Genomic DNA, 27,728 nt, shown 5'->3' on the forward strand with positions numbered 1-27,728 from the left:
AGGCTTGATACATATTAAGGGAGTGGAACTGTCCTCTCCTTGACCCAGGAAGGCCACAAGCCAGGAAGACTGAGGACAGGGGAGACGGGACCTTTCTAACATGGGTCCTCCGTCCATGCTCGTCACCATGCTAAGCCTGGAGTAATCGGTGACCCCAGACAGAATTGTGGCAGATTGTATGTCCTATGTCGCTGAGCTGCCAAGAGAGGGGAGTCCGGGGCAACATGGAGCCCTATCATTCTCCCTGCACTGACTAGCTGAAGTGCTCATCTAAGCTTCATTCCAAGTGTTCCTGTAGGACATGTTCTTCTGCTTTTATTTCCAGGTCTCATTAGAAACCAAAACCATAATTTGCCTGAGCATCTCTGTGAATGACAGTCAGGCAAGGTAGGAGGAGCACACTCACCTGAATCTTAAAGCATTCAAGTACTTCTCCACATGCCACAGATATGTTACATTTTCTTCTATTCCTATGACATGAAAGTGTATGTAGAAGAGGCTGCTCTCAGGGGAAGCCTCCATCAGCAAAGTCTCTGGACAAGTATACACATGCGGATGGGCTAGGCCATTTTAAGGTGGCCAGCTATTTCCTGGGCACTGCTGATGATTTTTTTCCTTAACCAAAGTAAAAGATTACAGTTTTTCCTGAACATGTATCCTTTATTCTGGAGCATTTGAAATACTGCTGCAATAACCAAAGAAATGGAAAAAAAATCACTCGTATATTTAATTATTCCTGGCATAATTCAACATAAGTATAACTTCTAGTAGTCACCATTACCAACAGCAATCATAAAATTAAAATTTACAGATGTAATGAATCTAAGCAAGATCTGCCAATTTATTTTGTCCACCAAGAATGAAATCCAATAATCATCTACGGCCTACGAAGAGCACAGTAAGGGACGCACCAAAGGAAACACCACCATGGTGAGGACACATGGGCAACACTCTCTCTTCTAAACTGAGGCACACGACACAACACCAGAAACAGGGTTTCTTCCATACCTTAGTTTCACGACCCATCATGTATTCAAAGAGCACTTTTCTCAAGTACTCAAACTCAGTTGGCTCTCCGAATAGAGAGACGTCAGCATGGCACAGATTCCCTGCTGTGGAGAAACAGATCAAATACAAATGATAAAGAAAATCATGTAAATAAACTGCCTATCATTTAAAGATTAGGCGACTAAAAACAATCAAGAGAATAAATGAAAGAGTAATTTTTGCCTGATGTTGTAATCTTGTGGATAAAATCTAGCCAGAGGGTTGGACTGCCTCAATCAATACATTTCCTAAATTCCAGATTTTCTGGCATGGATTCTCAGAGAAAAGAGAAAGCCTGAGCACTGTGACTTTCACTTAAAAAAAGAATGCCTAGAAAGGCAGCAGTAATGCTCCCAAACTGCCATTTCCCATTATTTAATTATTTAATTAACAGCTGGAGATGGCCCAGCACCAAAATTGTCAACCAGGATGAACAGGAGGACAGTGATAGCTTCAACATGAATGGATAGTTGTGGAATGATCTTTTATTATTCTATCAAGACTCTTTTAGCTGGTGTAATATTCTAGAATGATTGTCCTTTTACAATGTGAAAGTTAATAGTTTTCAGTTCACAATGACTTCATTTCAAAATATGGGCTAGATGGAATGAAGTTTACTACCAACAGCAAAGGAACTTTCCTCTTTTATTTGGATTTTAAACTTTTTCATTCAAATGGGAAATACTGCAGGCTAGGCTGAATGACTGCTGACAGGAAAACTGTTTATGGATTCTGTGTCATCAGAACTCTATTCTGAATTTGAAACATACAAAGAACAAATATTTCAGATACACAATAAAGAAATCAACTTTTATATGGGAACACAAATGCCTACTCATATTGCAGAAACCACCAGGGCCCTGAGTGAAATGTATCCAATATAATTTTGTTTCTAGAAAACATGCTTCTCAAAGAAGCACTTCTACCTGTTCTTTTACATAATTTTTTCCAAATATGCTGTCCTATTCTACATTCTAGTTAAAATCCCTCTTTTACTACAGTATGTGAAAGTATGAGGTAACGTTTCAAGTCAGCAAGCATTTATTAAGTGCTTATGATGGGACATAAATGCTTACTCTATTGATCTATCTTGTTTCCGGGTCTTAGCTTTAATTAACCATGGTGCAAATTATACTCATGCAAATAACCATGTTTTGTCAAGAGGCAGCACGATGACAGACAGAATGCTGGGCTTGAAATAAGAAAAGCCTTCGCTCAAATCTTGCCACTAACAATTACTAGTTGTCATATAACTACTCTCAGGCTCAGACAACACCCTAGATCTACTAAATCCATAGAGAAGTTGGGATCTATAATGCCTCCTACTAATGAAATCACAAAGCCTTTTCTTGTTTAAGTGTTTATTCATGAAAAGCCCACCCAGTGCTTCAAATAATAAAATTTTAGAATTTCAGAAGTAAAATGGAAGCCTTCAGATCTAATCCATGCCTGAATAAGAATTCCTTATACAGTCAGTCAACAAACATTAATCATTTACTCATTAGTCATTATTTACTATGTGGCGGGTACTGTTTTAAGTGCTGGGGATAACACTCTTCCCCTTCTTCCCCCTCCCCGCCCAAGAAGCTAAGATTCAAATGTGGAAATCAACATGTACAAATTACATGCTCAGTAGGTATGGGGTAACTTCAGATTGTAAAGCACCAGAAGCTAGAAAAGCTTCAAATGGCCTATCAAAGACAGGGTTTGAGCCAAGTCTTGAAGAATTCCAGGGATCCTAAGATCTGGAGGTAGGAGGGCCAGCCAGTGAGTACACAAAGGCACAGGGCTGGGAGCAGAGTACTGCATGAGGAAGAACAGCTTAGCCACTGTGGCTGGACTGCAGAGGATGCTGAGAAGAGGTAAAAAGCCCGTCAAGTTAAGAGGAGTTAAATGCCAAAAAGAAGGGCTCAGTATTTGATCCTCAAGACAGTTAACTGGGAGCCACCAGTTTCCTGAGTAGGAAGGTGACACTGACAGACTTGCCCTTTGGGAAAATGACAGATGAGAACCAATTAGAGGCAAGGGACTGAAGCAAAAAGATCTGTCAGGAGATTACTGTGATGGTCCTTGATAAGGGCTTAAGCTAGGGTGGTGATTGTAAGAGTAAAGAGAAGGGGACATGGGAGAGAGGCTGGAGAGCTAGAAATGACAGGACATGCTAACTGTCCGGAGAGCTGTAGACTTGAAGGTGAGACCAAAATTGTGTGTGTGGTTTGTCCATCATTCTAGAAGAGGACCATGACATTAGGAAAGTAATGCCATGACATTTAAGTGAATTTAATTTGAGAAAAGTCACCAGCCTCACTCTCTCCTCCGGGGCCATCTGAATCCTGTGTCACCTGTGGTCAAGACAATGGGAGATGGTCCAGCACCAACACTGTAAACCTGGCTGAATAGGAGGACAGTGACAGCTTCAACATGAATGGAGGAAATTCTTAAGAAGAGTATGTGGGCAGTGGGGGTAGGGAAAAGAGGTAATGAGTTCTCTTCTGCAGCAAAGAACTGGAAACTTAGGAGAGGCCCATCATCTGGGGAGTGGCTGAACAAATATGATATGAATGGAATGGAATGCAACTGTGCCACAAAAATGATGAAGGGGACAATTTCAGAGAAACTTGGGAAGACCTGCATGAACTAAAGTGAGTAGAAGCGGAAACTATTTACAAAACAACAACACTGTTAAACCAAGCAACTCTGAAAGCAGTAATGAAATAACAATCCAGGAATACAGAGGACTGATATTGAAGTGTATGCTACAATGGACTCAGTGCCAAATGAGACAGACATACAGACACACATGCGTACATACACACACACACACACACACACACATATATATTTTTTGACACGGTCAATGAAGGATTTTGTCTTGTTTGAGTCACTCTGCATATTTGTTATAAGAGTTCCAGTCTGTTTTTCCAATGAGAAGAGTATAAAAGAAAAAAAACTGGCTTTTGTTCATTGAAAAAAATTTAATTAAAAAAAGCAATGAAGAAAATTTCTTCCTTTACTCTTTTTAATTTGAACAATTTAAGAAACAATCTCTAAGAATAACAATAGCATAAAGTGTGTAGATAGACCAGATTAAAAAAAATACTTGGAGAGTCTATCGGAACAAAGCCGCGATTACCCCATATGACCGTCTGCATAACCTTCAAGACATCTCACTATACAACTACCAATTCCACTTCATCGAGTTGGCTTAACAGGCTAGTAGAGGCATGGACCTGCCCAAGAAACATGACAAGGTAGCTAGGTGTCAGTAACTTCATTAGATGAAGTGTTCTTCATATCAAATGCTGGGCCATATTTCTACTGCCTGTGGCAATTATAATATAAAAATAGATTTTGCTGCACCTTCTCATAGAGGTTGTTTGATGGACAAACTCACAGAGCTCTCTTTCTGCCAAACGCAGAGCAGTCAATAATTTCTTGACTTCCCTTACTGATAATTTCATCTTTGAAAGAGTTGAGAAGAAGAGGGAATTCTATTGTGGACATGCTTCTCACACCAGCACTCTGCATCCAGCCCAGCCTTCACAACAATAATCCAGGCAAGTAATTCCTACAGGAGAGGGATCCGCCACCCCACTAGGGGCCACACATCGGGCAAGGACACCAATCTCACTGACACAGTCAGGAACCGGAGGGAGGCAGCTTGTGCCAGCCAAATCAAACAACCACCCTCCTCACAACCACCACCTCCCTTCAGACCCTGAACCTGAGAGCCCCAGGAATAGCGACAGCGCCATCCAAGTACTGCTGTGCCTTAAGGATCACGGGACTTTTCTGATTAACTTGTAGCTGAAACCTTCCTTCTACGCTGTGTGTTAAAGTGTAAGCTCCTCGAGAGCAGGGACTGCCTGCCTCAGTTCAGTCATCTGCAAAATCAGCGTAATGGCCTGTACCTCCAGGGTTGTGGAAGATAATCATCAGATAACATGTGTAAAGCACTAGATAAATGTTGGCTATCATTATTATTATTATTAGGCAAACTCCATCTCCAAATGCCGTGTCTTTGCACAAACTGTCACAAAAAATTTAATTTGAGGAAACAAAAAGGGTTGAACTTTTTTTAACTTTTCAGCTACTTTTCACGAAGTCTAGGAATTAAAAAAGCAACAAGATCTTCTACTGGGCCTAGAGGTAACCACTCCACAAGATTAAGTGTCCAGCTACACTCCTCTGCCTGGCATTGTAAGGATTTAACTCAAAAGGAAGTACTATTTCCAAAATGTAGCAGACTGAATTGAAGGATTACTTTAAAAACTGTTTTTATTTAATACCTAGTAAAAAAGAAATTATTTTTTTATTTAATGCTTAATAAAAAAGGAGTAATTATCCTCACCTTGGTAAGGCATCCCCACTGTTGTAACATACATGTTCTTCTCATACTTCTTTAAACGGTCTTCTAATGTATGAATCTAAAAATAACCAACAAAATAGATGAAAAAAAAATAAAGACAAATGAGAGATCTGTCTAAAAAGTCCTAGTGGCTATACACAGGATTACAAAAAGATTGCCAAGGTAGAAATCCATTAAAGTTAACATTCCAACCACCCACAATGGACAAGGGTGTAAGGATTAGGGACTAAAAAGAGAAGAGTATGGGGCAGCTAGGTGGCGAAGCGAGTACAGCACCAGCCCTGGAGTCAGGAGGACCTGAGTTCAAATCCAGGCTCAGACACATGACACACTTACTAGCTGTGTGACCTTGGGCAAGTCACTTAACCCCAATTGCCCAGCCTTCCCCCCTGCAAAAAAATAAAAATAAAAGAAGAACAGTATTCCAAAAGTGCTCCTCAGAACAGACCTTCAGTGGCACAGAGTCACTAGAGAAGCCAAAGATAGTGTGGAATCCAAAACAAAGAGAAGGCAGTGGTTAATGCCAACAATAACAGAAGAAACTACTGGAGAGCAAGAAATGGGCAGATCTCTACAACTGTCTGCTGAAAACTCAAGTCAATGCACTTGAGGTGATGCTTCCAAAGCCAGAAAAAGACTTGATGGAATGAAGGTTAAGGCACAGCTGCTCACTCTGTAGTTTTCTTTGGCTACACATTAAGTCTTAGTATATATACATATGTATAAAAAATTAATTCACCAAGAGGAAAATTAACATCAATTGATTCATTATTTTTTACTTTATAAGCCAAAAAAAAATATTCTTCTGAGAATTGAACCTTGTAGCAAGTAACATAAGCTCAATATTTTATCCAAAGATAAATGATCTTCAAATACTAAAAACATGCTCTCATCTGTTATATATAATTAAAGGACCAAATAGGACATTTAAAGATTATTCCAATCTCAAAATTAAGACATTAAATAAATTTACATTAAGCACAGAAAATGATTTTTTTATTAAAAAATGTAATCATTCTGATTCAAAAATAAAATTCATACTACAGTTCAAAAAAATTTCAAGGCCAACTGTTAATCAGCAAAATTAAAATTCTAGCTAAATGAAAGCCAAGTTTAGATGTTCAATATTCAAAATAAGAACCATTAATAGATATCTTTTCCCCTCTTTTTGCAGATGGGTCTCCATACCCTACTCAAGCTAAGAGAACAGTGACCATACCTGGACCTGATCCCACTGATGATCTGGCTAGAGGCTTTGAGCCCAGGCTCAAAGGGGTACATACCTACCCCCCACCAGCCCTACTCCCTAGATCTCACTAAACCAGTATGGGCTTAGTGTGGACATGCCAAGTGAGCTGCCTGCCTCTGCCTTCCCAGGAGCAGGGAGTGAGTGTGTTGGGCTGCAGAACCACACCCTGCTATAAATTCCTCTTACACAAATCCAACCCTCCTCACCTGCTCTCTGAATTCCTGCTCTTTCAACTTGGAATCATTGACAAGAGTTGTTTTCTGGGCCAGCTGGGTCTGAGAGAACAAAAAAGGGACTTTTCAAACAAACATACTGTTCATTAACACAGGGAAACATTTCGCAGTGCTGGGGAACTTTTCCTTGTTAATAACAGCCTCTTCCTGGCTCAATTATAACACAAAATTCTCCTAATCGAAAAATCTCTCTAATCTAAGCCAATGAAATTCAGGGCTTACCTGGAGATCCATTATTGTTACCTGAAAAAAGGAAAAAAGGAAAAAAGATAATGTTCCTGCTTGAAACAAACATCAAAGATGGTAGATGTGAAAATGCCCAGAATTAACAGGCAAGATTCTAGTTATCCAATCAGTTCTCAATTTGTGAGGAAGTCGATGTAAGATCAATGTTTAAAAAACTTTCTTAAATTTTCTTCAAAATGCTTACTTCTGTACAAATATTCAGGCCCTCTAAGAATTTTAAGGCAATATTTCTGCTTATTCTAACTCCTTCTCAAACTTCTCAATGACAGCAAGTAAAATAATTTTTTTTAATGTACTGCATTGGAATCATGATACAACTAGGCCATGAATAAATGTCAACAGCTAGAATAGATGAAATTTAGAGGTGAATAAATCTAAAAAGTAAAGAAATAAAGTGACAATAAATGTCAAAGATTATGACCAAAAAGGCAGCTGGTGGCACAGTAGATAGAGGACTAGGCCCAGGGTCAGGGAGACCTAAATTCAAATCCAGCCTCAGGCAATTCCTAGCTGTGGGACCCTGGGCTAATCACTTAACTCTGTTTGCTTCAGTTTCCTCAACTGTAAAATGAGCTAGAGAAGAAAATGGCAAACCACTCCAGGATCTTTGCTAAGGAAATCTCAAAATGGGGTCACGAAGAGGCAGACAAACTGAAACTACGGAACAACAACAAAAGACTGAAAAAACTACAAATAAAATATTCAGCTTATTCTAGAACAGAACTGCGATCTAAAATTAAGCCCCCGAAAAGCCTCAGGGTAGCCAGAATGTCCAACATTTATCATACCCTCAAGAGAAAGCTTGAGGTAATGCTGACCTTGTGGATAAGATGAGGAAATATGGGCCTAGAAGACAGGACAGTTAAGTGAATACAAAACTGGTGGATGAATGGATTGAAATAGGTCTTAATCAACTAGAACAGAGGTCTCTTGGTAGAGAGATCCAAGGAAACATCGTTGAGCCGGTGCTTTCACCACTTTTATCACGACATGAATACAGGCCAGAATGGCCTTCTTATGCAATCTGTAGCGGACATGGAGCTGAGAGGAAAAGCTAACAGAATGGCAATGCTCAAGATCCAAAAAGAACACAATGGGCTAGGACAGCAGCTCTTAATCATTTTTTGTGTCATGGGCTCTTTGGCAGTCTAGGGAAAACTACTAGACCCCTTCTCTAAGCAATTTTTTTAAGCAGTGAAAATAAAATACATAGGATCCAAAGGAAACCAATTATAAAGATATATAATGATCAAAATATTTTTAAAAAATCACAGACCTTAGGTGAAGAACTCACAGCTAGCAAAAAAAAAGCTATTTACCCAGTGATGGCACTACTAGGTCTACACCCCCTCTCCCGCCATAAAGGAAAAGGAACCATATGCACCCAAAACTTTATGGCTGTTCTCTGTGGCGGCAAAGAGTTGGAAACTGAGCAGCTGCCCAGCAACGGGGGGATGGCTGAATAAGTCATGGCATATGAATGTGATGGAATACTACTGTGCTATAAGAAATCACGAGGGGAGTGGTTTCCGGAAAACTTGTATGAACTCATGCAACAGCAAGTAAGCAGATGCAGGAAAATCATTTATGCAATAACCACAGTATGAGAAAGACAAACGACTCTAAACAACTCAGGACCTCTGATCAACACAATGACCAATCATGATTCCCGAAGACTGGTGACGAAGCATGCTACCCACCTCCTGAGAGAGAGGTGATGGACTCAGGGAATAGACTGAGACATGGTTTTTTTCCTGAATATGGTCAAAGTGGGTATTTGTTTTGCTTTAGTATGTATGTTTGTAACAGGTTTTGTTTTTCTCGATTTCTCAAAGACCGACTGAAGGAAGGTGGAAGGGAGAGAATATGGACCTGAAAATCAAATAAAATAGAATAAAAAAAAACAAAAAAAAACTTCTGATAAAAATGGTGGCAAATCCCTGACTACAATAATGGGCCAAATCCAATTTTAAAGGAATGAGTATAAAGTCTTACACCCTGGGTCAAAAACAAAAATCAGTTGCACAGTACAGGATCAGGTAGGCTTAGACCATCGTTCATGAAAACCAAAACAAAAATTAAAAGTTCTAGACACCTAGTAGGCTAAAAGAGGCCACTTGGTGGCACAGCAGGTACATGACCCTGGGCACGTCACTTAACCTCTGTCTCCCTCAGTTTCTCCATCTATGAAATGGGGATATGAACAGCACCTACTTCTCAGGGTTCTTATGAGACTCAAGTGAGATCACAAGCACTTAGCACAGTGCCCGTCACAAAGCAGACATTTAGTGAATGTTCATTCCACCCGCCACACCCCTGCATACGAGTCAAAAGTGTGGCACGGTGCCAGCCAAGAGAACTAACGTGACCTTGGGTCGAAGGCGAGAGCCTCGTTCTGCCCCTGGCCTGATCTGGCAGGACCAGCCCAGGAGAGCCGGGCTCCCTTCCACATCCACGCAGGATATTCTCGGCCGGATTTCCACCAGCCCAGGCCTCTTCTTTTCTCTACAACCCCCTCCTCCCGCTCTCCCAGGATGCCGTTTACATCCTTCCGCTCCTCGTGGTCTGACCCACACATTCGGGCACATTCTAAGCTCCCAGAGAGCAAGGATGACATCATTCAGCCTCTCTGCCCACCCCAACCTGACCTCCCCAGCGCCCTTCACAGAGCAGACACTTAGGAAGTTCGGGATTTCTCACTTTCTCACTGCTTGGATGCTCCTCCTCTTCATGGAGCCGATGCTGGTATTCCTTCTGCAGCTGTTCCAACTGTGTTTGTAGTTCAACTACTTTCGCACTCATTTCCTCTTCTCGTGCCTTTGAGATAAGGAAAGTTAATTAACAAGATATATCAAATAACATATGAGCAAAATCATAGCAATAAAACCACTGTTGTGCTAACTCCAATGACAGCTAATAAGGCTGACCCAAAAAGCACTTTACTCAGTATCATTCTGTTCAAGAAGTCTGAAGATTACTTCCTACTTAACAAATGAGGGAACTGAGGCTCAGGCCTGGCCTGATCTGATCCACGTACTCCTGCCCCTGCCTCAGGGCTTGGCCCACAGCCTAAAACACATGCTCAGCTGCTTGAAAAATGCTTGACAACTGATTCAAGCTCCTTAGTAGGCTGAAGCCATGGAGGAATCCAATCAAAATTTTGGAATCTGTCATGAACAAAAGTCTTCATTCAAATAGTCAATGGAACAAATTCATGTTAGAAAGAAAGTGACCCTATAACATCATCTTTGATTTGGAGGAAATAAACTTAAGCTAAAAGAAGAAAACAAAAACAGTGTTACATCAAGGATTTCTTCATATCTTTTGGCTGTTCTTTTTAAATCTTCTTCTTTATCTGCAATTCTTTTATGCAGATGATTTGTCTCTGCTTGGTGGCTCTCTAAGAGCTCCGCCTCCACTTCCTGGGCCTTACCTGACAAACACAAGAAAAAAGAGCAGAGGAAAAAGCATTAGACATTGCTCTAGGCCAGCTTCAGAAGAAAATTCCTTTTATCAGCATCACATGAAAGGAACCGTACTTGTACACATACATCATTGTGTATAAAATGATATAAATGTGCAAGGACACACATGACACACGTACACACTGAGTTGACAGCACAGCTCATTTGTTAAACATTACAAGGAAAGATAACAGAGAGCTACATTGTGCGCTGCGTCACAAAACTGAAAACCAGTACGTTGCAACTTCTGAATACACTCAGCTTCATTATTTTATTTTCACACACACAGACACACACACACACTTTTAATCATCAGAGATTTCCAACCCAAGATTCAGGCCCTTTACCCACCCAGACATTGTCAGATGCCTAGTTTTAGGAGTATCCTTCTCTCCTAAATATAGAGAGCCCAGTTCCAAGGCGATACCACTTCTACCATACTATATCCTAGGGAAAGAATGTTTTGGGTTGTGTCCGGGGAGCGGGCAAGGGGGCCTGGGCTTATGTAAAGTAGAAGGCTGGAGATTAAATTATAAATGGATTAGGCTGACTCTAGCTCCTCTGGTAACGAATTTGTGCTTCACTTACTGATGGTTTCTTTGATTGTTGCTTCTAGTTCTCGCTCCTTCTGAGCCAGCTGGGTATTAAATTCCCTCATTAGTTGTTTTAACTTGGAGTTATGCTTGAGCTCATTGTCTTCTTGTTCCATTCTATACAGAAAAATTTTGAAATAAAATGTCTTCATATAAAAACAAAATCACTTAACTAATAACTGTCTTATATGAAAAAGAAATGTAATTTCCCCCTTAAACATGGGACAGTCCTTAACTTTCTACTTTGCCATCATTAACACAACATTTTTAAACTACAAACGATAAAATGACAGCCATAAGCACATCTTGGATGATTCTCTCTGAAGTCGTCGATCCCTTGTCTCCAACCCCACTGCAGCTCCTGAAGGCCCTGATCACTTCTCTGGACTCTTGTAGCAGCCTCCTCCTCTGGCTACTCCCACCACCACCACCAGGGTCTCTACTCTACTCCACTGCCCACAGAGTGGCCAAATGAATATGTGTTCGTCAAACATGAGTCTGTCCATGTCACTTCCCCATTCAACAGCTCCCTCCTGCTCCTAGGTTAAAATAAGAACCTCGAAAGTTGGTTCCAATGACCTTTCAGTGGGTTGGCCACTTCCCTTTCCCAATCCTCTCCTGGGACCCTCCTGGCTACTACACTCTCTGTTTGCTCATTACTCTTGGGGACACTTGTGCCTAGCAGAGTCTCTGTACCCAGGAGGCAGATCATGTTTGTTGACTTTAAGGCATGAACAAAACTTACTTCATTTTCTTTTCCATTTCTTCTTCACATTCTTTCTTGGTTATTTCCAACTCTTGCTGATGTTCCTTCCTCAGAGTCCGCAAATCCCTCTGCAAGCGATTCACTTCCTTGCGCAGCCTCTGTCTGTCCCGCTCAGCCTCCTCTAGTTCAGACCTCAGGTCCTCCCGCTGGTTCTGCATGCTAGGGAGTGCTTGGGCCTCCAGGCTGCTTCCACCACCATCCCCTACAACTTCCAAGGGCTCCTCTTTCTCTTCCAGCTGCTGCTCAGAAGCCTTGAATGGGCCAGGGCTGGACGTCAGCAGCTCCAATCCCAATCTGGCTTCTTCCTTCTCCTTTCTCTCTTCTAACATCTGGCTCGTTTGACCCTTCTCTGGGAGGATCTTCTGGATTGCTCCAATGTCACTCTCCAAGTCTGGCTCCTCCCATTGCCTTTTCTCCACCTGTTCTGACTCTCTCAGCCGCTCCTGCATTTCAGCCTGAGGCGTTTCCTCACTGCCAGTCTCCCTCCCTGCTGCCTGTCCCGTAAGTTCTGCAGAGGAGGTTGCCACAGCCATGGCCTTTCCTTCTGGCTCCAATGCCCGCCTGCCCATGGATCCGAGTTGCTCATGGAGCTGCTGAACCTCACGTTCTCGCTCCTGCAGCTGCCAGGTCATTGCCATCAGTCGGTTGTCTGCTTCTCTTTTCTGCTGTTCTTCTTTTTCTTCCATTTGGGACAGCAGCTGCTTCTTGATGGTGGCAATCTTTTGTTCCGCCTTCTTCTTCAATTCTGCCAACTTTGCGGCATTTTCTGCATCCAGTCGTTCCCGCAGAGCCTTTAACTCGTCCTCTTTGCTTTTGCTACTGGCAGTGATGGCATGCTCCAACTCCCTCTGCTGAGCCTCCAGGTCGGACTTCATGGAATCCACCTGCTTCTGAAGCTGCAGCAGCTGCTCTTCCCCTCGATGTTGGCCATGCCGAAGCTGCTCTTCACTCTCACAGTGTCGCTTCAGTTCTTCTGCTAAGCACGCATTTTCTGCTGTTTTCTGGGTAACATGCTCCTCTAACTCTGCAATCCTTGCCACCCGAAGGTTTAACTCAGCTAGTAAATCACATTCCTGTTTCTCCTTCTTGTTCTCCCTTTCTTCGAGTTCACTCTTCCAACTTTTAAAACTTTCTTTTTCTTGATCAAGGTTCTCTTTTAATGAGTTTATCTGTTCATCTTTTTCACTAGATTCCTTTGTTTTTAGCTCCAATTGCATCTGTAAGTCTTTAATAGCGTTTTGATTCTGTGTAATCTTCGACTGTGCTTTCTTCTTCCACTCAGAGAACTTATTCATCCAGTGATCTACCTGTTCAAGAGCTGACGCTTTCTCCTTGCTCAAGGTGTCGACCGTCGAGGATAAATCTTGGACTTGGCTGAGCAGTTCCCGTTGGGCCTCTTTGTGCTGCTTCTTTAACAGAGACACAGCCTCTTCTTTTTCGGTTAGGCTAATACTATTCTCAAGTTGAACATTCAGATCCCTCACACGTTCATGAAGGTTGCCGATTTCAGATTTCTTTTCTTGAAGTTCCTCTTTCATCAGGGTGACAGCATTGATGTTTTCGGCTAACTCTTTCTTTAGTTGAGTGATACAAGATTCCTTTTCAGAGGCAGCCTGCTGCTGATGGCCTCCTTCTTTCTGCAATGCTTCTTTTTCTGTGACGAGGCCTTCAATGTCAGCTCTCATGCTCTTAATTTGATTTTCTTTTTCTTCCAATTGATGAACTGAATGTTGTAAAGAATTACTTAATACATTATGTTGTTCTGTTGCTTGTCTAAGCTTTGCTTCTAGTTCAGGGATTTTACAAGTTTGAATTAATATTGCTTCTTTCACTTTAGCTGTCTGAAGCTGGCAATAAGAAACCCTAGAAAGAGCAGCCTCAATTTTACTGTTACTCTTCTCAATCAGTTCCCTGGTTTTAGTCTGCAGTAAGGTCTCAGCCTCCTGGCAGCACACGTGCAGCTGTGCTGCTAGATTTTCAGACAGTTTCTGAAAGTGCAAATGGTCGGCTTCTGCTTTCTTCTCATATCCTTCACACGAAGATTTCAAAGCCTGGAGTTGCTCTTCAGTAGTTTGCAACCTCTCTGTCACATCCAAAAACCTCTGCTTCTCTTTTTCTTCCAGTGTCTTCAACTCAGTTAACTGCTCATGAAGAGAAGCTCTTTCAGCCTGCAGTGTTTCAAGCTGAGCTCTCATGTCCATTCCATCCTGGGTCAGCGTCATTATCTGCGCAGACTTCTGCTTCAGCTGCTCCTCCAACTGCTCTAGCCAAGCACCCTGCTTTGTGCCTGCCTCCTTCAGCGAGGCCACTTCTCTGCCGGCCTCTTCTCTGTCAGCCCTGATAGCCATGATCTCCTGCCTGAGCTCAGCTACTTCTTGCTCCTTCTCCTGCAGCTCTCTCTCGTGCTTCTCCTGCAGCTCTTCGGTTTGCCGGCTGACCTTCTTCTCCCAGGTTAACACGATGTCATTCAGTTCTTGTTGATGTGCTGCTGTGAGACTTTCCACTTGCTCCTGTTGGTTCTTCTTCAGTTGTGAAATTGTGTCATTCATTCCAGCAGAACTAGCCTGAGCCATTTCCAACATTTTTGTATTAAACTGTTTCTCTTTCTGGCTGAACTCTAAATGTGTGTTTTCAAGTTCTTTCTTCAGCTTAGCTTCCTGATCTGACAATTTTTTCTTGAAGGTTTCTTGCACTTCCTTTGCTTTCTGTTTGATTTTTTCCATCTTGAGTTCTTGATTCTTCAATTTGTTTTCATATTCTTTTTCCAAAGTCTTAATGCTTTCTTCTTTGGCTAACAGTCTTTGCCTGATATCGTCTATTTCCTGGTTCTGTAGTTCTTTGATGCGTAACATTTCATTTTCCCTTTCGGTCAAGCTCTGCTCATATCGATCAGTCAGAGAACACAGTTTCTGGTCCATTTCATCACTGTGTTTCTCCAGCTGCAGCATTAAGTCTTGCACCTGGGTTTTGTAAGAATCCAGTTCCACACTGAGATGATTCTTTTGTATGTCAGCTTCTGTTATCTGTTTCTCAAGGTGCTCTTTCTCTGCTTCCATATCGGCCCATTTCTGTTGCAGTTCAGTCAGCTGCCTTTCATAGGCTTTAACCTGCTCATTCGAGTTATTCTGGTGTGACTGAAAAATATCGATCTTCTCTGATGCTTGCTTGAGCTCAGCTTCAGCTCTTTTAACAGATTCCTCTAATTTCTGCTGCAGCGCTTGCTGCTCTTCCAAATGCTGCTCCTTCTCCTTTAGCAGAAACCCCATGTGAGTGATTTCATCTTTCATTACTTTCTCAATATCCTGGACAGATCGCTTCTGCTCCTCAAGCATAGCATCCACTTGCTGCTGGTGCTGAACTCTCTCTTCATTCAGCTTTGCCTCAAGCTCCCACTTTACTTGATTCTTCTCTTCCTTTAACACAGAGAGCTCTTTTTCCAGACTCTGGCGAATTCTTAATATTTCAGACAACTCCAAAGATAACGCTTCTAACTCCGTCTGCTTCACATCAAGCTTTTCTAACGTCTTCTCGTTCATCTCTTCTATGTGCCCACGGAACACAGTCTCCTTCTCTTTCAATAGGGCCTCTTCTTCTTGTTCATATTTCTCTCTGAGCTTCTCAATTTCAGTCTGGTGATGCTGCTTTAGGACTTGAAGCTTCTCTGTCCAAAGCTGCTCCTGCTGCCTCTGCAAACTTTCTAATTCTGTTTTATGGTTTTCAGCCATGACAGCGATTTCCGTATTGTGCTTGGTTCTCTCAGATTCCATTTGAAAGGACATCTCTTCTACCTGATTCTTGCTATCTTGAGAGCACTTCACCAGGGAGCTTTCCAACTCCAGGATTCTCTATAAAAGAATACATGTATTTTAACTGAGGCACATACTGACTAGTATGACTTAATGCTAACAAAACATTTACAAACAGCTTTCACAAAATACACTGATGAGTAAAGAGCAATTTTGAATGTCAAATTATCAAAATAGGAAGACTATGTTATACCTCCTTCATTGCTAATTTTACAAAGAAACCATAAAACAAAAAGGCAAAAAGTTTCTACCCTAAATTTAATTCCTAATATATATCAGAGATGGGAGAAAGCTATTACCGTAACTTTTCAGACATAGATACTTTAAAAGGAATGTGTCTGACTTTTACCAACAAATGTATTTAGGGCCATTTCTACAAAAGCAAAGACAAAGGAAATGTCGTAGTGATGAGAACAAATCTGCAACAATTCTGATTAAACAGAGACACATATCAGATAGTGTCTAAGGGCAGTCATCAACTTACACACAGGACAGAAAAGACAACTATTGATGGATTGGTCTTTTCAGTCACACCCATGTCAGATAATGGAATTGAATCACCTTTTGAAAACAAGCAGTGATATCAAATTCACATCAAATGAAACACATTCACTAATAAGTTAGTGGAAAAAATTATTGTTTCTATTTTAACGATGTATGAATGGATACACGGCACTAGAACTATATTTCAGAGGTAGGAGGCAGTGTAGACTAGGCTTCAAGAAACTATGACCCACAGGACAAGGAACCTCTTCTCGTATAGTCTGCAAAGTTAAGAATGATTTTTATATTTTTTTTAAAATCGAAATAGGCACTGGGGTCCTAATGTGGCCCACAGGTTGTAGTGTGCCAACCCCTATCACAGCCTTTACTCAGAGCAACATCCTTATTTTACATATGAAGAAATGGAGGCCCAGAAACACTCAAGTGACGTGCCCAAAGAGAGATCTCTAGTGTTTTTTTTTAACTTACAGTTCTATAGGCCTCTGCTTCTTGCTGCAGGTCCCGAAGCTTATTCTCGCTTTCTAAGAGTAAAGCTTTTTTCTGCAATTCTACTTCTTCAAGAGCTAAGGATTCCTGCTGCTCTTTTTCTTGAGTCGTCTTCAAATACTCTGTTTGATTATTTTCCTGTGATAGAAAACATGATCAAGCCACACTTCATCGTGGTCATGACAATCACGAGTTAGAATAAAAAATAAAATCTCATTATTGTGGAAGATAAGAATTTGGCCGAGTTGTAGAAATTATGCAGTCTTGAAACAAATACAATTACTTTAAAGTAGCTAGAACTGGATAACCTGAAACACTTACGCACACCCAGGGCCTACTACACTGGCTGGTCTTTTCAATTATACTTGCACTGCTTATACATCAATCATCACCTCTACCGTGCCGGAAAACAATGCTCCTAAACAGGCTGACACTTCCTTGTGATCCTGCTCAAACTGTTAACTGGGGCGCTAAGCACCTTTCATTTGCTTAGTAAGGTCCCTTTTCCATTAGGAATCAGAAACTTAAGCCAACACTGTCCCAATTATTCCAGATTCCAAATTAATGAAATCCAAATCAATGAGGGTTTAAAGCATAACAAAATAACTACCAATTAAGACAGGGGAGATAATGGCATATACATCAAGTACTTTTTAAGAACCCAATAACTGTTGACAATGAAAAAAAAGAATGATGACCAGTGGTAATTCTGATAAACAATAAACAGAAAAATTAACTTACTTTTCCTTCCATGTTCTATTTTGCTAAAACAAGGAAACAGAACCTTCCCAGTCTGCTTTAGCTAATCTTTGTCTGGCAGAATCACTATTAACATGAAGACAACCACCACAGTCCTAAGATCATGGCTCATTCATAAATCCTTCCTGCTAACATAGTCGCTGTCTAATAAATTAAATGGCTTTCAGAAACATTTCAATGGAGATGTAAGCTCCACGACGCAGATACTCCTTGCAAAAGGAGCCACAACATACTGATGCTTTGTTGGTCCAGAGGACTCATCTCCTTTCTTCTGTACATCACAGAGAATCCACCAAACTCGTCAAAAGCTTCCTCTGCCCTTAAATACCAAGGTGCCAACGAAGCAGGAGGCCATCTCTCTGCTGTACCTCATTTACATGATGGGCCAGCCTCCTTCACCTGTCACGCCTCCTTCCTGAAGAATATCCCCAACTGACTTAGCTCTGAATCTATGCTCTATGACCCTTTTTTATAGAAAGAGAAAACATATGCGTCTACAACAGAGATACAAATATGAGGAAATGGAAGGCCTTAAAGGAGGTTCACAAGTGTAGCATAAGAGAGGCATGTTTACAAAGCAGCTGTTCTGAAAAAGATTTCAGGGTTTTTGCAGACTGCAAACTCCAGCAGCCAGCAGTGTGAAATGGGCCCCCCAAAAGCAAATCCTACCTCAGCAGAGCACTGGCTTATAGGAATTAAAGTTAGGATAGTCTTGTTATACTTGGCCTTGGTCTGACCACATCTGGATGATGGACAGTGTCCTGGGGAGAGCACCTAGGGAGTGGCAAAGGCCTTGAGACCATGCTATATGAACACCAATGGAAAGAAATGGGAACATTTAGCCTAGAGGAGAAGCCTGCAGGGGGCCATGAGAGCTCAATCCAAGAGTTTGATGGTCTATCACATAGAGGAGAGGTTGGTCTTTTTCTGCTTGGCCCAAGAAGGCAGGACCACAGGAAGTTACAAAACCACCAACTCAGGCCCAACCACCTGACAAGAAGATTTATAAGAAACAGAATGGACCGCCTCAAGAAGTGATGGGCTCCCCTTCACTGAAGGTCTTTCAAACAGAGGCTAGATAATCTCCAGTTGAGTATGTCATAATGGGTGTTCCCTTCAGATGGGGGTGGCACAGATGGCAGGAGGGGCCTTCCAACTCTCTAATTCTCTGAGTCTGTGGCTGAATTGCAGGCTGCCCACAAACATAAGATGCCCCGAAAATCAGAACTCTTTGAAAGGGATTCCCCAAAAAGAATTATGCAGAATTACCACATAAGACACATCTATTTGGGAGAAAGCTGCTATTTTCAATAAAAGTAACTGTTTTACATTTACATGAGATGAAGAGTCCCATTAGCAGGTGCTCTGCAATTTTTCTCTCCACCACCTTCCCTGCTGCCCTGAACATCTCATCTAGAAGAAAGATAAAATCGTGTAACATCAAGAGAAGGTACAATGGGGAAATGTCTTTAAGTAAAGAATGGTTATCAGCACCTGCCACTGTCCTCCTCTTTCCATGGTCTCTCTCCCTCAGTGGGGAAATAGGGGGTAGGGATTTCTCTACCCTACACCGTTCCATCATCTCCTTCACAGTCTTAAAGTCTCCTTCCACTACTTGGCCCAGATCTTAGTTCTCTGGGGCCCCTAAAAAAGGCTCCTGACTTTCTTTCCCACACACAAATGATCAGAAGGCTACCCACTGATACTGTTTTAGAAATGGAAAACATTCGGACAGGCATTCACCCCTGGAGCATTTCCTCAATAAATTACAAAACTTTGATACCCCGCCACTGAACAGGATGATCCAACACCACCTGCCCCTCCACTGCCTCCACTTGACACTACACTCCATGGAAACCCCTATCCAGCAACAAGGAGCCGCCCTGTCCTCATAAATCTGTATAAAAAAGAAGTCAAGACCAGATTGGTCTAAGTACAAGCTCCCTGGCCTCTCTCACAGAATGCTTCATTTGTCTACAATTCGGGCTGGGAAGAAAAGAATGGCCTATATCCAACTAATATGGAAATTGCTTCTAATTAATTCTCAAATCTATTTTAACAAGTGTTAATTTTTTGTACTGCCTTATGTAAAAAATTATTCTATTCTATTTTGTTAAGCTAACTGAACATTTTAATCTTATTTCTTGTTTTTCTCCCTTAAAATTAGGAAAAATAGACCTATTACGAACTCACGAAACATTTAAATAATTTATACAGAATACTCCATATAGAATAGCTCATTTATCTAAAATTATTAAGAAATGGAATATTCTACATAAATTGTTGAACTTTACCCTTCTAAGGACTACTAAGACTCAATGGAAGCATTTTAAAAATTAAAATTCTTCTAAAATACATCATAGATTTCTTGGCTTTGTTAAACAACACATCAAAAGTAATATAACACTGTTCTGATAATTCAATCTTAATGAGGTTATGAAGGAAGGGCTATTTGTCCTTAAATTAAGAAGTCTCAGGTTGCTGATAGAAATTGGGATGTTGCTAAGTCTCTCAAAGTCCACTGTCACTCATTTCTTTTTTTTTCTGTTTTGTTTTTATAGTATTTTACTTTTTTCCCAATTACATGTAAAGTCAATTTTTAACATTCACTTTTTAACAATTTTGAGTTAAAAATTTTCTCCCTCCCCCCACTTACTCCTTCCCTAAGACAATAAGCAATTTGCTATAAACTGTATATGTACAATTATGTAAAACATATTTTCATATTAGTCATCTTAAGAAAGAAAAACAGACCAAAAGAAAAAAAGAAACACCCACAAAAAAATACAGAAAGTAAAACCCAGTCTACTTATATGTGCATTCAGAATCCATTATTAGTTCTTCCTCTGGATATCAAGAACATTTTCCTCTATCATGAGTCCTTGGGAATTGTCTTGGATCACTGTATCACTGAGGATATATGCTGTCATTTCTAAGGAGTGAGAGTCCACTGGTGCTCTTCTGGTAATCTGCTCTCCATTATAAGTTAAAAATTATAAGTTAAAAAAACCAAGTAATTTAACTTATAAAATAATGGACTAATTTCCAGAAAATGTAAAACGAACAGCCTCAGACCTGAGGGCAGAGTTCTATGAGAGTTATTCCTGGAGTTCACAGGCTTGTACATTTCCTTTCAGTTCCAGCTGAGGATGAAAAAAAGTCTGATTTCTGGATCAGTGTGATTTCAAAGTATTATACTTACAAGAGCTGCTTTCAACTGCCTTTGGAATTCTTCTTCCCGGGCCTGAAATTTCTCATTGAGTTCCTTCTCCTTGTTAGCAAGCTCCCCGGCATAAGTCTTCTGTAGCTGAGCAATTCTCTCTTCAGATGTTTTCTGAAAAATCAGTCAAATGGGCACAGTTAACGTCCCTGGAGAGCAATATTCATTGTGTTGAACTACAGCAGTGATGAGAAATGGGCAAAAGTCAAATTCCACCCACTGACCCACAGAGTCACAGAACTACATAAATTGCTTTACAAGTTCTTAGTGGCTACAATCTGCTATGCAGTGTTTAGCATGTGCTCATAAAAACTAAACCCGATTTTTATTACATCTCAGCAAACAGTGTAATTTTTTTTTTAGAGGATATTATCCATTTAAAAATATTAACAATTGACAGCGAGAGTATTCTTGACTTTCCAATTCTTTGACATTTCTCTCACGTAAACTCTCTCCAGCAGTGACTTAGAAACCATGAGTCTTGTTTCTAGGGCATGACTGCAATCACTACTATCATAAAGCTGGCTATCCTATCCGGCACATCTCTAACCCACAGCATGAGCAAAAGATGATGCCACAGAAAGAATTCCAAACATTTTCACAAGTACAAGACAGGGAAGTCCTGGTTTAAAAAGAAGTTTATCATATAAGTGCAATGCAACCTCCATACAAATCAACAATGTCATGTGACAGTCACAAAAGCAGCTACAAAATTGGGCCACACTGAGTGGCAGAGCTTTCAAAACTAAGGAAGACAGTCCCACTGTCCTCTCTGCCAATCCTCAGACTGACATCTGAAGAACTGTATTCAGCTCTGGGCACTCCATTTTTGGAAGGACACTGATAAGGTGGAAAGTGTCCAAAGGAGGGCAAAAGAAGGTAAAGGCTGTCCCGAGAACTGGTTAAAGAAATCAGGGACACATCACAGTCCACAAGTATTTATTATGCACTTACTGTGTGCCAGGTACTGTGCTCAGCCATCAGAATACAAATACAAGCAAAAAGACAATCACTGGCCTCAAGGGGAATATAACACATAAAAGGAAGTCTCTCCCCTTCCTGGTGGTGTCCTCCTCTTCCTCTTCCTCTTCCTCCTCCTCCTCTGCTAGCTGCCAAACTGATCTTCCTAAAGTAGAGGTCTGACTGTGTCATTCTCCCAACACACCTCACATTCTATAAACTCCTATGGGTCAAATATAAAATCTTTTGTCTTTTAAAGCCCTCTACAACCTGGACTTCTCCTACCTTACCAGTCTTCACATACCTTCTATCCCAATGTACTCCTTAATCTAGTAACATGGGCATCCTTACTGCTCCTCAGACTACACTTGATTTCCCAACCCTATGCATTTTCTTTTTTAAAATAATATTTAATTATATTTTTTTCAATATGCAAAAATCTTCTTTCCCCTTCGAGAGCGAAAGCAAGAGAGCGAGAGCGAGCAAGAGCAAGCGAGAGAGAGAGAGAGAGAGAGAGAGAGCGTGCCCCATTCTGCACAAATCCTGCATCTCTCTATCAGGAGCGGGGCAGGCCTTTTCTTCACTAGTCCTCTGTCATCGTGGGTGGCTCTTAATTCTTTCAAAGTTACCACTGTCATTGAACATAAAATGTTCTCCAGGTTCTGTTCATTTCACACTGCATCAGTCCATATAAGCACTCCTAAACTTCTCTAAAACCGCCTGCTTCATCATTTCTTATAGAACAATCCTATTCCATTACATTTATATATTCTAACTTGTTCAGCCATTCCCCAGCTTATGGGCATTCCCTCAGATTTCCATTCTGTGCGACCTCAAAGAGAGCTAGAAATATTCTGTATTTTGTGTGTGTGTGTGTGCACGCGCGCGCATGTGCTCGCTTCCTCCTCCTAACCAGTTCAGATGACAGTAAGTTTCAAAGTATCAGCCACTTCCCCAACCCCTACACCTATCTCCTCCTACCTGCACACCATAATTACGTGACATAATTTTCCCTTTCCCCATCCCTCTTCACCTGGCCCATGTGTTTGTCTTCTCTCTTTTCCATTCTTCTCTTAAGATCATCAAGACAACAGAGCCACTCCCAGCCCTCTATGACCCTGATGATGATGGGGCACAAGAAACATTTATTGTTCCCCCATATTTGAAAGTAAGTAGTTTATCCTTGTTTAGTCACTTATGGTAGTTCAGTCGTGTTAACCTTTTTATGTTTCTCTTAACTCCTACGTTGGAACTTGAAAGTTTCTCCACAGCTCTGTTCTTTCCATCAGGAATGCTGGGAAGTCCTCCATGTCATTAAAGATCCATTTCTAACAGGTTACCACTCTATTCAGTTTTGCTGGGTAAGTTATTCTTGGCTGTAAGCCTATGGCCTTTGCTTTCTGGAATGTCCCCTCACCTTCACATTGGTGGCTACTATATTTTCTGTGATGCTATGGCTTGCAGGTACTTGAATTCCTTCTGGCTACTTGCAGTATGCTCTGGATTTTGGTCATAATGTTCCTGGGAGTTTTCATTTTGGGGGTTTCTTTCAAAAGGCAACCACTAGATTCTATTTTCACTTTGCCCTCTGGTTCTAAAAGATCCGGGCAATTTTCTTTCAAAATTGCTTGAAATATGCCAAGGCTCTTTTTTTTGGTCACAATATTCAGGGAACCCAATAATTCTTAATTTGTTTTCTTCTCAATCTGTATTCCAGGACAGTTGTTTTTGCTAAGAGACAACTTACAATTTCTTGTATTTTTGCAGTCTTTTGACTGGGAGTGCAGCATGGGAAAACACTGGGCTGGGAATCAGGAAGATTCCTCCTCCTGAGTTCAAATCCAGTCCCAGACACTTACTAGCTGTGTAACCCTGAGCAAGTCACTTTACCCTGTTTGCCTTAGTTTCCTCATCTGTAAAATGAGAAAGAAATGGTAAACTACCTTAATATCTCTGCCAAGAAAAGGCCAAATAGGGTCACGAAGAGTCAGACACAACTGAACAGCAATGCTAGTGACAACAACACCATGAAAAGACAGCTGGCCTGAAGTCACAGAACCTGAACTGGATTCCCCAGCCCCACCATTTACTCCAAGCTCTCTGAATCTTAGTTTCTCCGCCTGTAAAATCACTGAGTTAGACTAGAAAGGGACTTTAAGATCTCTTTCCAGCTCTAAATGGATAACATCTCCAACACTTTTTAATCAAAACTAAGAACTGTCACTTTTATATAGCACTTGCTAGTTTACAAAAGTGAAAGAAACCAAGTAAATGCCCAATCAGGGAATGGCCGAACAAACTGTGGTCCACAAACGTAATGAATTTTGCTATGTTGTAAGGAACACTGAGTATGATGAAGCTTGGAAAGACTTAGATGGACTGGCTTTCTGGCTCACCCATGAACAAGGCGCTGCGTCTCTCACCTCCAGGCGTTCTCTCCGGTGGTGCCCCACACCTGGAACGCTCTCCGTCCTCATCTCTGCCTCCTGGCTTCCTTTAAAGTCCCAAATGAAATCCCATCCTTGACAGGAAGGCCTTCCTTCTCTTAATGATATCCCATTTATCTGGTATATAGTGTGCTTTCTATATGTTTGTTCACCTGTTGTCTTCCCCAATTAGACTGTGGGCTTCCTGAAGGCAGGGACTGTCTTTTGCTTCTTTTTATAATCCCAGAGCCTAGCGCAGAGCCTGGTATGTAACAGGCACTTAACAAATCAATTGATTGATCATGATGATTAAAACAACATAAATGGGGGGAAAAAAGACAAAACAACTAAAAATAAATGTTGCAAAATTCAAAAAACAAGCTTGGCTCCAAAGAAGAAATGTAAGAAAAAACTTCCTCCAGTTGCTTTGTGGAAGTCAGGTTAAACAGAGGTGCAATATTACAGATACCATCTGATTTTTTTTCCAACGAGTTGGTGAGTTTTGCTGACATTTTTTCCTCTTACTCTCCTTTTTTCTATTTTATTTCAATTTATTAATTATAAGGAATAGCCTTCTGGAAGGAGAAATGGTGAAGAATAGAGGGGGAATCTAGAACATGTAAGAGCAAAAAGATATCAACAAGATATATTTTTAAAACCACATAAAAATATTTGAACATAATCATAAACCTAGAATACATTATAGTTAGTGACAAGTTGCCATTAATTTCTCTCTTACACATTTATTGTTGATTAAACACAAAATAAAAAATTTTAAACCATCAGTTTTGATTTCTAAGTCTAACGGAATCACCTTACCTTCATAATGTCTACAACTTCCTGCTTTACTCGGCTTAGCTCCTGCTGCAGATTTATGCGTTCTTCCTCACTTGTTTTTTCAATTGCTTTTATCTGTTCATCCATTTCAGCCTTCATTTTTTTCCGGGCTTCTTCAGTTTTCTGTGCTGTACTCAAAGCTTTTTCAAGTTCCTCAAAAGCTAGAATGAAAAAAAGAAAATAGTTCAGGAAATACTACCACTGAAGTCTGGTGTGTCACTGTCCCTCATGGAGAAGAAAGAGAGGCAGCAACAAGACAGGGGAACGATAGTTGTGGTTTTCAGCTGAGGGTGCTGGGCCCCCTCCTTAAAGCTGGACAAACAAGATCCAGTAGGTGATGATGACTACTTCCTGTCTGTCTTTGTCTCTCTTGCTCTTGCTCTCCATGAATAGATTGTGAAATAACCATTCATATTGGCTTCTATGACCTTTCACCTACCATTATTTGTACCTAAGATTTTCTCTCATCCATTTCCTTTCATTCGGTTATTCTCCCATCATCAATGACAGTGCCAAGATGAAGAGAACCAACGGAATCCAAATCATTTCAACTGTGACTTCCAGTTGCTGACAAGGAATCAGTTTCTTCATCTCCCTAAAAACTTCTCAGGCCCTTGCTCTGTGCAGGGCACTGTGCTCACTGCTGGAGATACAAATAAAAACAGGGGCCATACCTGTACTACAGAAGCTTACAGTCCCCTGGGCATGATCACAAATAATCTCTAGCAACAAGTGTGGGGAAAAATGTGCCTGCTGCTGAGACTAAGATAAAAAAGGCTCAGATCCAACTAGGAAAGAAGACAATGGAAGTAGGGTAAGAGACTTACCACTGGCTTTGCAATGTCTGGAAGTCCCTCCCTCTCCTGGTTAACATGGATTAAGTGCCACACAGATGAGGAGGTACCTTTTACAACAGTACCTGAGCCACACACTGGAAATGGACTGAGAGAGGCACAGGAAGCCTACCCAGCAAAATTATGAGAGCTTGGGATGATCTGATTTTGTTTGGGGAAAAGGCAGGTATCCTCAGTAGTAAGTGTATTTTTTCCCTTGCAAACACTCTGAAAATCTCAGATCCTAGAACAACTGAAAAGTAAAAAGTTGCCTCTTTCCTCCATTTCCAATCCTCTCTAGGCAGGAAGTACTCTTTCTCACAGAAGGAGAGGCAACATGGTTTAGAAGGAAAGCTCTAAACTAAGCCTTGGAGAAAGGAAATTCCAGTCCCAGCTCGGCTCCCTCCTAGTTCTATGACGATGGCTATGTCACTGAGCCTCTTTTGAGCTTCATATTCCGTGTCTATAAAACGGCAGAAATAGTAACTACTCTCTCTAGTTCACTAGGCTCTTGTAAGCAAAATGCTGCCACAAGAAAATGCTCTGCGTGCACTGTTAATATTGACTATTAAGCACTTGCTGTATTTGAGGAACCTCCCCTATAGAGAGCTCACCTCAATAACTGGGGTTCTATCGACTTGAACCCAAAAGGGACAGAAATTTCTTGAAGAAAAGGACAGCTTCATTTTTGCCTTTGTACCCTCCAGGATCTAGCTTGGCAAACTGCAACATTTCCTTGAAGTATGATTCTTCCTTTCATATTATGGTTTCAATCAGATTTAAACTCTCTGCCTCAGACAATGTACACTTTAAAGCTAAAAGAGACTGTGGTTAGGCATAAATTTATTACTTTACAAATAAGGCCTCTATAGCATGCCCTTTGCTAACTGATGAGAGCTTTTCCTTTTAAAATGAAGGTTTTCTGTTCTTTGAGCAATACTCCTTACCCAGCAATATTCTAAAACACAAAATGAATGCTGATGAAGGGTTAAGTAGGAGAACAGAAAACCCCACCTCACCAAATCAACCATTTCCAGGCCATGTCTGATACTGATCAGACACTGGCAGTGTCTGACACCTGCCAAAACACAACCTATATCATCTGAGCCTGGCTCATCGAATCTCACTTTGTTCTGTCTCCCTTCTGCTTTAAAGAAGTTCAACTACAAAGAGGCATTTTTAAAAAATGAACTCTGTGTGTGTATAAAAACATATCATTAAAAATTTATTTTAGACTCTATATTCTGTGCCAAATTAGGTCACTTCCCTGAGAAAATATCTACATAAAGCTAGAGATCCAATTTTCATTTCAATGCTTAGCATAGTACCTGGTACATGGTAGGTGCTTAATAAATGTTTATTGACTGATAGTTTTTTTTAACAAGAAATGTTTCACCTCATAAACTTTAAAATCCTTAGATTAATAGAATACATGTAATTTTTCTTCTAACCAGTCCATGTTTAGTATTCTAAAATTCTTGACTCTTCTATATCTAGGTATCTTAATAATTGTTTCCATCCCTAGTGAAATGTGCTTATTTAAGCATTGACTAGAAAGTGGCATTCCCTGAATTTTAATACAATTATCCTGTTGGGTATAAAAAGAGGAGAGCAGGGCAAGGAGAGAAGAAAAGTGCATGAGCCCCCATCGCTACTGGCCCACCAACATGCAGAAGGGACAGCTGACTGACCCCAATCCCAGCACACCAACAGCAGGGAAGCTAAATAGGACTAGCAGACTGTCACAAGGATGCAGTTTTTTCTTTCAAAGTAAAATTCTATGTATGTCAGGCAATCACTGTTTTTAAAAGAACTTTAAGAAGATAATTACAGAAGAAAACTAGTATCTTAGGTAATAAATAAATCTTGTGAAAAAGTAAATGAGTCATCAGATAGTTAAATACAATGCAGAATTTTTTATTACTCCTAA

The 27,728-nt window shown here is 40.8% G+C and overlaps 1 protein-coding gene across 5 annotated transcripts in view; it reads right to left on the minus strand.

Moving 5' to 3' along the window:
* Positions 1-27,728, minus strand: part of GOLGA4 (golgin A4) — a 102,989-nt gene that overhangs the window by 13,357 nt on the left and 61,904 nt on the right. For 4 of the 5 annotated variants that reach the window (XM_036739021.1, XM_036739026.1, XM_036739024.1 and 1 more), the window contains 11 exons: positions 24,948-25,126; positions 20,725-20,856; positions 16,746-16,901; positions 11,947-15,812; positions 11,197-11,318; positions 10,447-10,577; positions 9,845-9,961; positions 7,121-7,141; positions 6,872-6,940; positions 5,399-5,474; positions 1,009-1,112 (listed from right to left, as the gene is read on the minus strand). In XM_036739021.1, the coding sequence (XP_036594916.1) occupies positions 1,009-1,112; positions 5,399-5,474; positions 6,872-6,940; positions 7,121-7,141; positions 9,845-9,961; positions 10,447-10,577; positions 11,197-11,318; positions 11,947-15,812; positions 16,746-16,901; positions 20,725-20,856; positions 24,948-25,126 (4,973 nt within the window). The remainder of the gene's footprint in view (positions 1-1,008; positions 1,113-5,398; positions 5,475-6,871; positions 6,941-7,120; positions 7,142-9,844; positions 9,962-10,446; positions 10,578-11,196; positions 11,319-11,946; positions 15,813-16,745; positions 16,902-20,724; positions 20,857-24,947; positions 25,127-27,728) is intronic. The other variant, XM_036739022.1, reaches the window with a different exon arrangement.

Source organism: Trichosurus vulpecula, chromosome 9 (assembly GCF_011100635.1).
Source record: "Trichosurus vulpecula isolate mTriVul1 chromosome 9, mTriVul1.pri, whole genome shotgun sequence".
In the NCBI taxonomy this organism is placed as follows: Eukaryota; Metazoa; Chordata; class Mammalia; order Diprotodontia; family Phalangeridae; genus Trichosurus; species Trichosurus vulpecula.